The 14,279-nt window shown below is 39.5% G+C and overlaps 1 protein-coding gene across 3 annotated transcripts in view; it reads left to right on the forward strand.

The window, feature by feature from the left end:
• Window positions 1–1,751: 1,751 nt before the first annotated feature.
• tpk1 (thiamin pyrophosphokinase 1) overlaps window positions 1,752–14,279 on the forward strand; it is a 68,553-nt gene continuing 56,025 nt past the window's right edge. The window contains exons 1-3 of one of the 3 annotated variants that reach the window (XM_071485440.1): window positions 1,752–1,798; window positions 3,927–4,011; window positions 8,096–8,170. In XM_071485440.1, coding sequence (XP_071341541.1) covers window positions 3,969–4,011; window positions 8,096–8,170 — 118 coding nt within the window. In that variant the 5' untranslated portion in view covers window positions 1,752–1,798; window positions 3,927–3,968. Of the gene's footprint in view, window positions 1,799–1,893; window positions 2,034–2,857; window positions 2,986–3,926; window positions 4,012–8,095; window positions 8,171–14,279 lie in introns of those variants that run through there. The other 2 variants (XM_071485437.1, XM_071485439.1) reach the window with 2 other exon arrangements.

The raw sequence follows: 14,279 nt of genomic DNA on the forward strand, positions 1-14,279 counted from the left end.
AGGCCAGCAAGGGCTACAGCAATTCAGAGACCTTTTTCTGCTCAGCAATGAAACGGCATGATATCCCTCCAGATCATGCCCTTGCATTCCATCCACTATACGGCCTTTTAGCTAATAATCAAGATAAATCCAAAGGTGAAGTTTCTGGGATGTATATATCTTGATGGAAGCCTGTTACAGAACCCTAACTTTAGATACACAGTGGAGAAAGGATAGCACTTTATCCCAATTCTTAGATTGGAAAGTCATATGGACCAACTTATCCTTGTTATCAAGAAACCCAATCCTCCAGGTGAACTCCACAGGGCATATCTCTCTCCCTGTAGGCTTTACCAAATAAAAACCAGAGCAGACCTCCACTGTTCTCTTTGTACAGATGACACCATTGGCACATTTATTCACATGGTGTGGGTCTGCCAAAGTTTTTTGTAAAAAGTGTCTTCCACCCTCTCCACACTGTTGAAGAGATGGATTCCTTTATCAAAAGACATATTACTCCTCAATGATACCTCAGTGCAGGAGTTAAACATACAGAGTAGACATCTCCTCCTTGCTGGGCTAACTTGCTGCCGTATTTGTATTTTTACTGTTATTACTATTTTTAAAATCTTGTTTATTTGATAGAAATTGTTCAGATATGGATGAGTGCATGTCAACATTCCCTAAGCTTAAACAGAGGGGGCAAAAAAATAGGACTTAGGGGGTTAAGCTTCCTTAAAACCGTAACCTATTTTACATTGGACAAAAAACCTGCTAACATCTGGCTTTTGTCAGCAATGTGTTCCTGCATGCACTCCCTTAATGACGCTGCAGGTCTCCCATCCGCAGTCCTACTCAGTCCCATTCAAAACTTCAACTGCTCCTTCTCCTCCTTCCCCTGGTGCTCCTTAAATTGGCACTATTAGCATTACCATGTGCAAACGCCATTTCTTAATCCCACTGCCCCATTTTACCCATCTTCCCCTCTTCTCTACTCTTCTTTCCCTTGTCCTGTGCACAGGCATGAAGCCCCTGTTACTGATTGGCTGGAATTGTTGGTCCAAGCCACTTTGTTAATATCTCATTTACAGGCAGGGCTGTGTAGGAACCACATTTTTTTTTAGGCACATGAACAGAACGGACAACTAGCAGACCATAAGGAGACATTCACTGAATTTTACAAAAAGTGCATCACATCAGAACTGCTTACTCTACCTTTAATGCTCCACTGAACTTAAATTAGAAAAAAAAAAACATACTCTTCTTCAATAAAAGTCCCTCTGTGTATAGGTCAGTGGTGTTAATGCAGATCTTTTTTTAGGGGTTCTTGACATTTTAAAGATTTTAGAGTACCCCCAAATATAACCACACTAGGCCAGCATAACCTGTTTTATAAGTATGCCTTAAAGTGGAGGAGTTCAGTTGTAGTTTTGTTGATTTGATACCAAACTGGACGTCGGTTCAGTATCTATGTTGTAGTGGGGCAGATAATGATAGTAACACTGAAGAGAGGAAGCAGTGATTGGAATAGTTCCTCATTTATTAGGATAACATTCGGTGAATGAGGCTCAGAGTGAAATTGAATTATTCCTCAATTTGCTGGAGAGCCCTAGAGCCTCCTTAAAAACTTCTGGGACTGCCTTTGAGAACCTCTGCTGAAAAGCCATGTTCAAAGGGAAAAGTGAGTTCCTCTTGCAGCCTCTAGATGTCCCCATGACTGCTTCCCGCCACTCATGGGCCCTGCTCGGTAGCCTCTCTGCGAGCGCCTTGTGCTCTTCTCGACTGTTTACAACGCGAATGGCGGAAGTCGATTCATTCTGTCGGTTTTTTATTGAATATTTCCAAATGACATCGATGACGACTTGAAAACGCGAGGCCGGATTCTGAACGGCGAAACACGGCGTCGCTACATGCGCAGCTTTTGTCAGGAAAGTGAGGTTTTATCGGTGAACAAGGTGAAGCGGCGCGGCTCATCGCTGCGCACCGTCCCTCCGCACACTGGCACACAGCTGCGGTGAAGTGGTTACACTGTTGTGAAACTGAGCGAAGAGCCGGTAAGGATGCCAGAGCCCGGTTCCCCGGGTGGGGGTGCTGCCCTGTTTGCCCCAGCAGGGTCTGGTACTGTTTTAAGGAGCTTAAGGTTCAGCGGTTTAGCGACGCTGTTGTTTGAACGCACCATGAGCTGCGGCAGTGGTCCTGTGGTTTATCTGTATGGGCTGTTGTTGTTGTTGCATTGAAACATAAAGTTTTTGTCTGTTGTGCTACATTCAATATTTATAGGTTGCAAAATTACTATGTTATAGAAAAGCTAAATTAGGGTGAGATTCAACAACACTATTGATTCCCATGACAGGAAATGTCAGTGATAGACCGCCTTTAAAATATAATTAAATATGAATATACGTTTATATTTAAATGATGGTAAAACAGACGGTGTCTAGAAAAGTATTTCCCAGTTCACGTTCATTTGAATTACCTGACTAGATTCGTGATGAGTGATTTAACATTGTTGATATTTAGAAAACCAGGTTTTACTCAGACTTTCAACTTTTTATATTTAATGCTGTGGAACATTTATGATGGAACAATTGGGTAATTGTTCTTATATAATCTTGTGAACTGTAGTTAACCTCATGTACGTCTCATACCATCCTCATGTGTCCCTCTGAAATGTAAAGCATGATCATTGTTTGTCGTCAAATGTCAAAACATTTAGTAGCGGTTGTCTCCATGATCAGAGAAGAGGTGGGGCCAGTATAACGACTACATTTCCACTTTACGGCAGTTAAAGTTCACTTCATTTCCCCAAATAAGTAGTTCAGTTAGTTTACTACAATTAATGATTAACATAGTCCAGTTTTTTTTTTACTTTAGATAGATAGATAAGTGATAATTATTGAAGAGAGTTGTAACCTGCTGTTTAAAGTTGCTTAAAGTTCAGCTGAAGTTAGTTTGTTATTGTGACCAGCATCTACTTCCCTCTCTTGCAAGGGGAGTGTTGACAAGGTGCAGTATGCTTGCTTTATGCTTTTGTTGTTCTTGTACTGTATGTTTCAAAGTGGAAGAAGGAGCACATTATTTGGGGCATTATTATCAAAAGATTTCTGGTGAAGAAAAGTTTCACAAGTTTTGGACGAATTAAATGTACTTTTTGTCAACATTTGTCATAATGACTTTCAGTGTGAAAAGGTTGAAATGATAAGATATATGTAGAAATCAACTTAATTTGCATACTGGAAAAAATCCTGTTTCATCCATTTTGACTAGAAGTAAAAATGTGGGCATTTGTTGCTACTGAAAGTATGTCGGAAAAGGCTCACAGTTTGTGCACTCTGTTTTTCACCTCAGTTAGCTTGTGTGGTGATATTATCATAATCATGAGAAGTGTATTGTGTCAGGTAGAGCTGCAATGATTAATCAATTAGCTGATAGAAAGAAAATCAATTGGCAACTAAATTTATAATAAATTAAATGTATAATTTGGTCCAGTGTGAGCATTTGCTGCTTTTTCCTGTTTTATATTATTGTGAACTCAATTTCTTCAGGTTTTATACTGTTAGTAAGACAATACATTTTAATGACCTCTCCTAATCTGATGGGTAATTTTCACTATTGTTGTTTACATTCACATATTTTTTACGGACCAAACTGAAAAAAAATTTTTTTAGTTGCGGCTCCAGTGTGAATATTGTGTCTTGAATTACCCAGTGATGCAACCTTAGTGTCGTCATGCTCTTGTGTGAATGTCTGTCTTTGTGTTCAGTCTGCTTGTTTGAGGTGAAATAATTAGCCCAGTGGAAGGCTGGTGATAAACTGGGACTTGAGACAAGTTGGTAAAATGTAATGACTTCCTTTGATAGGTGTAAAACAGAAGGAGGAAATAGAAAAAAAAAGGATAAACTCAAGAAGAGTAGCAACAGTGTGTGTCCTCCTTTTCTAACTTTCAGGTGAGTTGGCTGATTGAAGACGGTCTCCTGTGGATCCTGATCATGGATAAAGAGTTGTCGCCTCTCGACTGCCTGCTACCTTCAGGTACTGCCTTCACCTTGGTGCAAACACACATGCACAAATCAAAATGACAGTCTGTATATGTATGAGATGCACTTCCTTCTTGTTAGGCTGTGTACATAATGAGTCTTCTCTGGAAGAGGGTTAAATGTGTTTGTTTGTTCTCTCTTTTTCAAAGGCATGGAGGCACTTTTTTGTTGCATGATTAATTTTGTATCTGTTGATGCTTTTAAAAAAGAGAAACGCCACATTTGCACATTTGCATTGACTGCCCTGCAGACCTGAAGGGGAAGCTGGTTACAGCTGCCTTTAGCCACTGCTCTCAGGTCAAGGTTTATGTGAGCTCCCTGGTGGTGTGTATATGAGTGTGGAGGAAGGAAAGCTGATCACAACCTAAGGGCAGGTTTTACACAAGATGAAAAGGTCAAGGGGATCGTACAACAGTTTGGCCTGTAGAGCAGACAGCAGGCACATGTAGTTACCCCCTTCTCTTATGTCTGTCTTGTATTACAGCCACAGAAATTATTTCCATGAAATGTTGATGATCTATTTTGTTTAGAGATAATTATTAGGATTAATTGCCATACAGGATCGTACATTATAACAAAGGGGACTGCCATCGGTTGAGAAGCAACATGTGTACTGTTTGTCCAAATAAATTGTGCTGTGGGGTTTTGACACTGGCAGGAAATATTGTCCACCTACAGAAAGATATAAATAGAGAACTTAGGAGTGACTAACAAACATTATGTCTCCAGAAAGCTTAGCAAAAAGCTCCTCTTTTTTGGATTCTTTTGCATGCAGTGTTCACAGATGAAGCTGGTTCATAAACATATAATAAGCATATTGTTTGCAGTTTACTGACAAGATATATATGTATTTGAGGTATTAAAGTTCTAGAAAAATTCTCTCTGTAATATATCTCAGTAATTTGTGGTGTTGCATTCCTAGAGTTACTTTACAAAGAGTCATAATTTGGTCGAACTGAACAAGAATACAGGCCAAAGAATGCAAGCTGCAATACCCAAAACTGTGAAATTCTCAATAATAAAGGATACAGTTGCGAGTGATGAAGCTATAACTGAATGAAAAAATTGTTTTAATTTTAATTAATATTATTTCAATGAATAATACATATTTCATTTCACAAAAGCATTTTCTGACATTGATAAAAACTTTGTTTATCACACCTACATTCACTAGTTATCAGTCACTGTTTGTGCTGGTGGGAAGATTTACTGACATTTGCACTGACCTGAGCGTCAGTGTCCCTGAGTTCAGGCTGTCCAAGGCTGACTACATGTGAGTGGTTCAAATCACTATGATTAAATGATTTTTTTGCATAGAACATGATGAACGTAATGTGTCCTGTTGTGATCAAATGATGAGTAGCACTAAAGAGATTCAGGCTGGGCTTTTAGTACTACATTATATTTATAATAGTAGATGTTGCATTGCCCTGTGTTGCACTCCTCTTTCTTCGTTCTTTGGGTTTCTCTCCCTCTCTTTCTTTATTGATTGTTTCGAAGGTTTCAAATCACTATTGTCAACTGTATTTGTGCGAGTGTTTGTGTACATATGTTTGTATATACCTGACATTCTGGGACATGTGAGAGTTATGCAAAGCAGGAGCACAGAACTGCTGTTGATTTTCTATGCTTGTACAGCTTGAAAATCAATATCACAAAGGCCAACATCAGTCAAGAGACACTCACTTCTGATAGGAAGCTATCAGCAGTTTTGAAGCATCCATTCAAACAAATGTTTACTCAAATGTGTTAGCAAAGCATTCTACACTGCTCACTGTACAAATCCTAGATTTATTCTAAAGATTTCACAGGGTGTGCAAATAATCCCCAAAGTGTTGCAGAACAGAACAAATCTGGGCACACACATCCAGCTGATGATATAATTTTGCTGATAAATCTGTCACTTGCTATCAAAGATGTGTTTCAGATTCCCTGAATCATACACTTCTAAAATCTTTTTCCCAGTTGAACAGAATAGTGAAACACTTTCCCCTGTTAGATAAGTTTAGAGTGTATTTCTATGGCTTCTTTAGTTTAATCTCTTGCAGGAAATGCTTATCTAGACTCTCGGAGGAGAATATAAAACCAGCCCCTGGATGTCTGCATTTTAAAACCCCTAGTGTGCACAGTTAGGCTTTTTAAATTTCACCATTTTAATAAGAAATTAATATCTATGTGCTTGCTTATGTGCTTGGATTTTGCCTGTGTGTGTGCATGTGTGTGCATGTGTGTGTTTGTGGTATTTATGCTGTCTGGCACTTTTAAAAGAATCCCAAGGTGACATTTCTTTGAACAGAGTGCACGAAAGGCCGCACCCCTCCTCATGTGCATGTGTGGGGAGGTGAGTGTTCATGCGACAAAGGGTTATCTGAAAAGTCACGGCTGGTTGAGTTTGTCTTTTGTTCTCTGTACACCTCCAGCCAATTAAGAGACAAGACTGACAAATCTACTCCTCCTCTCCCCCCCTCACCTATCCCTCCATATGTTTTCCTTTCTTTTCCTCCTTCTTAGTGTCTCCTCTTTACCCTCTCTTCCTCTCCTCTTCCTTTTACCATAATAGACTGGGGTTGACTTTCATTTGGGAGTGACCTTCCAGTGATGTGAACTTTTTAACGATGTCAAGTCTGCGACTGCAACAAAGTCACAAACCCAAAGGACAATTTTTTTCACCACACTTCCTCAGCCAAGTTAAAATGTACTTTTTTACACGTGAGGATTTCAATCCAAAAAAGGTGGTTTTTTTTTTTTTTTTTTTTTTTTTTTTTTTTTTTTTTTTAAAGAGCAAAACTGATACACATTTTGCAGTCAGAATTTCATTACACCTAAAGTAGATTCTCCTTCTTTCTTTTTCATTGTTGCTTTTCCGGCCTCCTACTGCAGCCATGATGTATCAGGAAAGGTGTATTGCGAAACATACAAGCTTTATTAGATATGACCTGTCATGCTGCCCTGAAACTGGGATCCAGTTGGGTTGAATTTGTATAAAGACGGTTTGGTAGAGAAGGAAGTGGGTATTGTAATCACAGAGTTTGTCAGACTTTTTTTAAGCTTGCATATGGCATTTCGGCCATAAATCATTCATAAGGGCAGACATGAAAAAGGAAACATAAATAAGCAAGCAATGAAATGACTAAGTGTGAAGGCAGGGGGAAGAGAGGTTGTGTCTTAGTCTTCGCTCCATGAAGGCTCTTCTGGCAGCTCAGCGTTTCACTTTGTCAGTGAGTGTCCTATAATTTTTTTCCTTTCTCCTGCAGATAGAAAAATGACAATTCTAAAGTATTACTCAGGGGATCTACATTAGCAGCAGAGCAAAAGAAAAGCTAAAAGCAAGATGGATGGGCAGTTGAGGGCAGAAATAGATTTATGAAATAATAAATCTGAGACTGGGACAGAGACTTGTGGAGGTTCATTGAGAGGAAAGAGAGAAGCCATAGGATGACAAGTTGCTTTCATTTGTGCTGTTTTGAAAAGGCTTTTCTCTGTTGTCATGTAGCTACACGTGGTGTGTCACCAAGGTCTAGGTATTCAGATGAGCATCACTGAGATGAGTACAACCTTGGGTGCACAAATTCTTCCCTTTTTTTTTTTTTTTTTTTTTTTTTTTTTGGAATAATAAAAAAAACAATAAAAACCCCAGGTCGAGGAGAGTGTAGTTGAGAGAAATTGTTGCATAATGTGAACACACAATGTCTATACTTTGGTTAAGTTTTGTTATCTTTTGATGTTGCAAATAAATCCCTTGCAGCTTAATTGCATGGAGTGGGAAACGTTTTGAACTGTGATGAAACTGAGACTTGTTTGAAACGGTTTCTGTTTGTAATCCTCTCTTTTCTTTTCTCTTTTCCTGTCTCCATGTGGAGCATGATAATGACCTCATTATCACGGCTTTGTTTTAATTTTGTTCTTTATTTAGCACATTTCAGTGTCACAAACAGCCGCCTCCAATCTGTATTTAAAAGGTATTGTTTTGAACATGCAAATAATATGTCTTTACTGTTTTTGTCTGTGTCTCTGTCTGATTGTTCTGATTGTTGTTATGATTCATAGATTTGTCCTTTTCCTCCTGTCTCCTTCTTCAGGCACTCTGAGGATCTGTCTGATCATTCTGAACCAGCCTCTGGATAATGAGTACCTACACATCCTATGGAGTAAAGGTAGAGGTCTCACACATCACCAACACAGATCAAACAAACCCTCCGTATATCACTTCGATCCCATCTGCATTGGCTTGCACCGAGCATGTGTTCTTTTGTTGCTTTTAGTCAGGCTGTGCTCTTTAGCCTGTGTAGCCTTCACTGTGCAAAATCCTAATTGCTACCGTGTCATCGCCCCCTCCCTGCCCTCTGCCCACGTTTCCTGAGATGTGTTTTAATGAAGTTAAAGATGACATCATTTTTTTGGAGAAACAAATTTTCCTGTTTGCAAGGATTTCCTGTGTCTCTTTCTGTGACCTGAACAATTATTAAATTCAAAACAAAAATACTTTTTAACAATAAGCATTTCCATTGCATCCACAGCCTGAATATGCTACAAGATTTTGATAACCCCTGAGACACAGACTTTTTATGCCTCCACCCCGGCGACAGCCTGAGCTGGTGGTCTGTCCATCCCATTCTCATGGACATGATATCTCAATGCCTTGAGGGATTAGATTTTGGTGGTCAAAGGTAAAGATCAGTATGACCTCACGAAACACTTTTTTAGCCATTACTCAAGACTGCACAGTGCAGCAATTAGGACAAACTTTAACACAAATGGTTAATATTTCACAACCCCATTTCCAAAAAGCATGTTTACCACTGTATTGTCAATTGTCAATGGGTGACGGGTCAGGACTGCAGGCAGGCCAGTTTAGCATCTGGACTCTTCTACTATGGAGCCATGCTGTTGTAATACATGCAGAATGCAGTTTGGCATTGTCTTGCTGAAATATTGAGGCCTTCTTTGAAAAAGATGTTGTCTGGATGGCAGCATATGTTGCTTCAAAACCCGTATATATATCGTTCAGCATCAATGGAGCCTTCCCAGATGTACAAGCTACCCAAGCCATGGGCACTAATGCACCCCCATACTATCACGGATGCTGGCTTTTGAACTGTGCGCTGATAACAAACTGGATGGTCCCTCTCCTCTATAGCCCGGAGGACGCAGTGTCCTCTCGGGCACAGAGAAGTCAGTGATGTTTCTGGATCATGTTTGGATATGGTTTCTTCTTTGCATGGTAGAGTTTCAACCTGCATTTGTGGATGCAGTGACGAACTGTGTTCACAAACAATGGCTTTCAGAAGTGTTCCCGAGCCCATGCAGTGATTTCCACGATAGAATTGTGTCTGTTTTTAATGCAGTGCCGCCTGAGGAACCGAAGATCACGGCCATCCAGTATTGGTTGTCAGCCTTGTCCCTTTGCCTACAGAGATTTCTCTGGATTCTCTGAATCTTTTAATGATATTAAAGTGTTTTTTTTTGTTTTTGTTTTGTTTTTTAGCATTACACAACTTTTCCAGTCTTTCGTTGCCCCTGTCCTAACTTTTTTGAAACTTGCTGCTGGCATGAAAATGTTGTCTTTGTTCTATTTCCAATTAAGTATTCTGTTTTTATTTACATTTTACACAGTGCCCCAACATTTTTGGAAACATGGTTATATGTGACTCTGGATAAACAGGGATGTAAAACCACAAAGTTATGCCTAAAATGATGGAAATAAAATGAGCGTGGTTCACTATCCCAGGTGAATAAAACAGATAATTCCAATTTTATATGCTCAAATGAATACTATATTTTAATTTACAAGGATTGCATGCATTTCATCCATTATTTTCATAAATCATCAGCTTTCACAAGACTCAGCCATTTACCTAACTGTACAGTTTGTTTTTATTATAGACATTTGTAGCAACTGTAAGATGTCTTTGTGGTAAGAATGGCAATCCTTGCTCATCTATTCAGATTCATTCAAGTGTGTATATGTTCACTGTATAGCTGGTTGATAAATAATATGAATAGTGGCATCAAGAGTCCACTCAGTGGGGGAGTGACAGGGTCAGTATGAACACTGAACGCCACTGGACCAAATACCCTTGTATTCAGAATGAGGGTATTTCAGTCATAACAAATCTACCCTCAGCACTGACTCTGATCTGCTGCCTACATCTGTGAGGCCTCGTGCAATCTTTCATTAGTGAGGGGAAATGGCCTGAGCAGTCTGGGACATTGACATATAGGAAATACTGCACATATCACGCATGTAGGCAAGATTTTCTCATTGAACCCAGCAAAGAACTCAATTTTCTGTGTAAAAGGCAGAAATGGCTATACATTACATTCATATTGAAACATATAGTACTTGTTGCTCTTTGAATGGCTCCACTTTAGCAGTTTTGCAGCAACTGTCATGCTCAGGGGCATTTCAGTGATTATTGTTGAAGATGCTGGTCACAAGCTTGCTGGCAGTTTATGAACCAAGAAAGTCCCCAAGACAGATTCCAGCGACGTTTTTGTACTTGGTAACTAGAGGATATAAAAATGGATTTGATTTTCATCTGCTTCATGAATATGCCAAGGCCTGTTATCAGAGTAAAAGAGAAAGGAGTTCAGAAAACTCAAAAACATGCACAAAAGGCTTATTGTTAAAAAGGCAAAATAGGTTTTTGAAGCGAAGTCGAACCCCAGACTCCCTGAGGTGTTGCTTATGAGATGCATTGATGCATGGCAGTTGTGCCACTTGGCTGTGATATATTAAATATGCAAAGCTGACTTTGAACTTTTAAATCAGACAGTGTCATCCCAACCTGTATCCCACATTTGTTTTTCTTTTAAATCTTGTAAAACGATCAGAAACAGAGCCTGACTGAACAAGAATAACTTGAACCAAACTGAATGTGTTAAACATGCATTTGTGTTATCAAGGACAGAGTGAAAAGTCACTGGGATCAGTGGTTCTCAATGGTTTTGATGCTGAGACCATAAAACAACAGCAAAAACTCAAAAAACTGTAGGCACGCAAATTTATGAAAAATATAGTTCACAAACTTATGCAAGGAGGTTAGTAAACAAACTAACTTTGAAGGCAAGCTTGTAATTAAATTCACAGATTGAATTTAAAAAAAACACAGCTTTGATATTCTTATCAACTTAGCAAAAACCCAAGCACCTGAGCTCTTTCCATCGCACAGCAGCCACACAGCAGCTAGATAGTTACTGCTCTCTTTGGTTGTGCATTTTCACTAAAGGACCTATAGAAAATATTTAATGACAGTTGACAAAGCAATTTCTTCCACAGGTTGCCTGCTGCCCCAAGATAAAGATTCTTCGGGTAGTCTATTTAGGGACAGAATTAAAAAAATATATATGTAATTTAAGAAGGAAAAATATATAAAACATTAATCAAAAGGATTTTGCTGTAAAATGTAAAGGGAATGGCTTAATTGATGCTCATCTGTTTTACACTGTGCATCCAGAGTAGTTTTCTATAGATCTCAACAATACCATTCTAAATCAAATTGCAGTTATAATTTGATTGTAAATGCATTTAAACGCATTTCTAACTTTTTAGTGCAAACAATACCTAAATTGAGGTCAGTGTCTCAATATTCAGTTTAAGTTGTCTGTTCACAATCACACCATGATGAGATATCAGACCCGTAATAGATTCTTCATGCTATGTTGATTGTTAAAGACCCTTAACAGAGTTTGCATATTGATATTTTTGGTTTAATGTCCTTATTTCCTTATTTTATATCCTCATTTACTTATTTAATATCCCTATTTCCAAATCCAAACCATGACTAGCCCTCCGAAGTTTACCTAATGTTGTTACAATCTAGGGATTAAATTTTACATAAATGCATTGTGGGGCTTTTCCATATCGTTTAGTTGATTGTTTTATTATTATTTTTTTTGTTACCATGTTCAATAATTACCGGTATTATAAGAGCAAGAATCATAAGGAAAGTGTTGCATCAAATCTTCAAACCAACCAACTGTACCATTTGGAGATCACTGTGAGACGTATCAGATGTACTTTGTCAGTTTGATGAAAGTTGATACCGTCATATGGCAGATTTGGGCAGTTGCGCACGTTTAGATAAGGCTACTTTATAAAAAAGTTTCAGAGATTTTAGGTAGTTTCTGAAGTGCCATAAGCAATGTGGCAGTGCTGTGGTGTGGATGTCAGAAATCAGGAAGCTTTCTTGATCAGTTTTGATCTTGGCAGCAGCGCTCATGGGACGTGAAGAAGTTTTGACAGGATGATGATTGTTTGTGAACGGCAGATCTCAAATCTCTCACAGTTTGATGAAAGACACGCTTGTTGCAAGTTTATCAGTCCTCACTTGATATGCCATGTAATTTTAATGTTGTTTATGGGATAAGCAGATGTCGGTGTGCGTGAGCGTGTCTGAGTGTGTGTGTCACTCTCCGGAGGTCTCCGCCCTTACAAACACAGACATCCGCACACACACATATGCACAGTGCTCTCAGGTCCTCTGATGTGATGCCCCTGGGCCCCCTCATCACCCATGGGAGAGGTTGAGCAGCAGGGAGCAGAGTAGCGATGTAGGCTGGAAGAGCGCAACGCTGATCAAAGGAAAGCTCATTTACAGGTGCCTAGTGTGATGTTGTGAAGTGGGATCAAGCTGCTTATCTCACTCACGCAACCTCTCACTCATCTAGTCCATCTAGCCCATCACTTGCTCATCCAGTCACTCACCCCCTCACTTGTTCACTCCATCAGTCACTCATTTACTTACTTAGAGATCCTCCACGTACTCACTGTGTAACAAGACAAACAAGCAATTCAATAAAGCAATCAGCAACGGCGCCTCTCTATACAAAACAAAAAACAGGCCTGTGTTTACTATAAGTGCCTCATTTCATCATTTGTTGATGTGGAGGAGCTTGCTGAAGTTGAAGTTTGTGAGCATCACTCATCAGTCAGTTAAGTATCAGCCTTGCAATCAAGGCTGGCTAGATAATGTGGCCGCAATGCATTGGCGTGCACATCCACACTTCCTGCAGTAAATTTAAACACACGTGTCAGATAGAGCAAATAGGCATGTTGAAGAAAGAAGCTGTTGGCAAGAACTGATTGATAGGAATCTAAAGACATGAGTAAAGCACATTCCAACATGACTGTCAATGGAAAAGAAAAGACAATGAGAAGAAAGCCTGGTGAAATTATACCAGCTAGAGTAACACAGAGAGGGATAAAGTGGAGGAGTGAAGAGTAACAGAGTGGAGCTAGAGAGACATAAAATGAGATGTTTGTGCAGGAAATCAATCAAATTTGAGAGGAATTTTAGAGAGCAGGGTGGATCTAGAGATGGGGTGACACATGGAGGGGGAGAGGTGGAGTGATAGATGAAGGGAGGGTGTCAAGGCATCATAATGAGGATGATAATCTTTTCACCACTCCTCGTGACCGTTTGCCCTCTCCTGTACTGCGCTAAAGCCCTAACCCGACAGGTATTAATCCTCACCACTAACCTCATCAATACTGGAATCCTATAGGATATTCCCCACAGCAGTGTGTGTGTATTTGTGTGTGTTTCAGCATGAAAGTGTGCACGCACCTTCTCTGCATCAAACTCAGCAGCGACACAGATGATTAAAAAGAACGGATATGACAGGTTTAGTAGTGTGCGTGGAATTGCATTATCTCCTGCCCACCATATGTATCTATCATACAGCAGAGTGAGTGACAGCAGCATTTGGTTCTGAAGCCTGCAGGGAGGGATTATGATAGCTAGTTTATTTACAAGGTCATCTCCTCTGACTGCTTCTGCTGTCCCTGCTCAGCTCTCATCATATCACCTTCAGGATTCATAAGACTGTGTCTCTGTATGTGATTTTCTGTTGTGCACGATTGTTGAACTCAAATGCTCTGAGGAGAAAGAGAAGAAGGAGTTGGTTAGGCTATTGCAATCACAGTTGTTGTATACTTCAAATAGCCGACAATTCATTGCTCTCAGTGGGAGAACGACAGTATTTGTGCCTTCACTGCCTGTGGATGAAGTACAGAATCAACTTCAATTCACCCATTTTTACCCATTTTTTATTGTGACAAAGATAAATGGGATGTTGAGAAATTTAGAAAGACAGACGCTCCCACAGGCATTTGTGAAACTTTCTATTACAATGAAGATAAAGTTCGGAATAAGCCTGGCCTGTTTTATGGGAATTTGATGGTTTAAAGGATGTGTGTCAAGAACAGCAACCTTAAAAAAATAACAGGAGAGTGAAAGTCTTTTCTATTTGACATGCAAG

The sequence above is a fragment of the Trachinotus anak genome, unplaced genomic scaffold (assembly GCF_046630095.1).
Source record: "Trachinotus anak isolate AG129_WGS33_773 ecotype Australia unplaced genomic scaffold, CSIRO_AGI_Tana_v1 ptg000009l, whole genome shotgun sequence".
Lineage (NCBI taxonomy): Eukaryota > Metazoa > Chordata > Actinopteri > Carangiformes > Carangidae > Trachinotus > Trachinotus anak.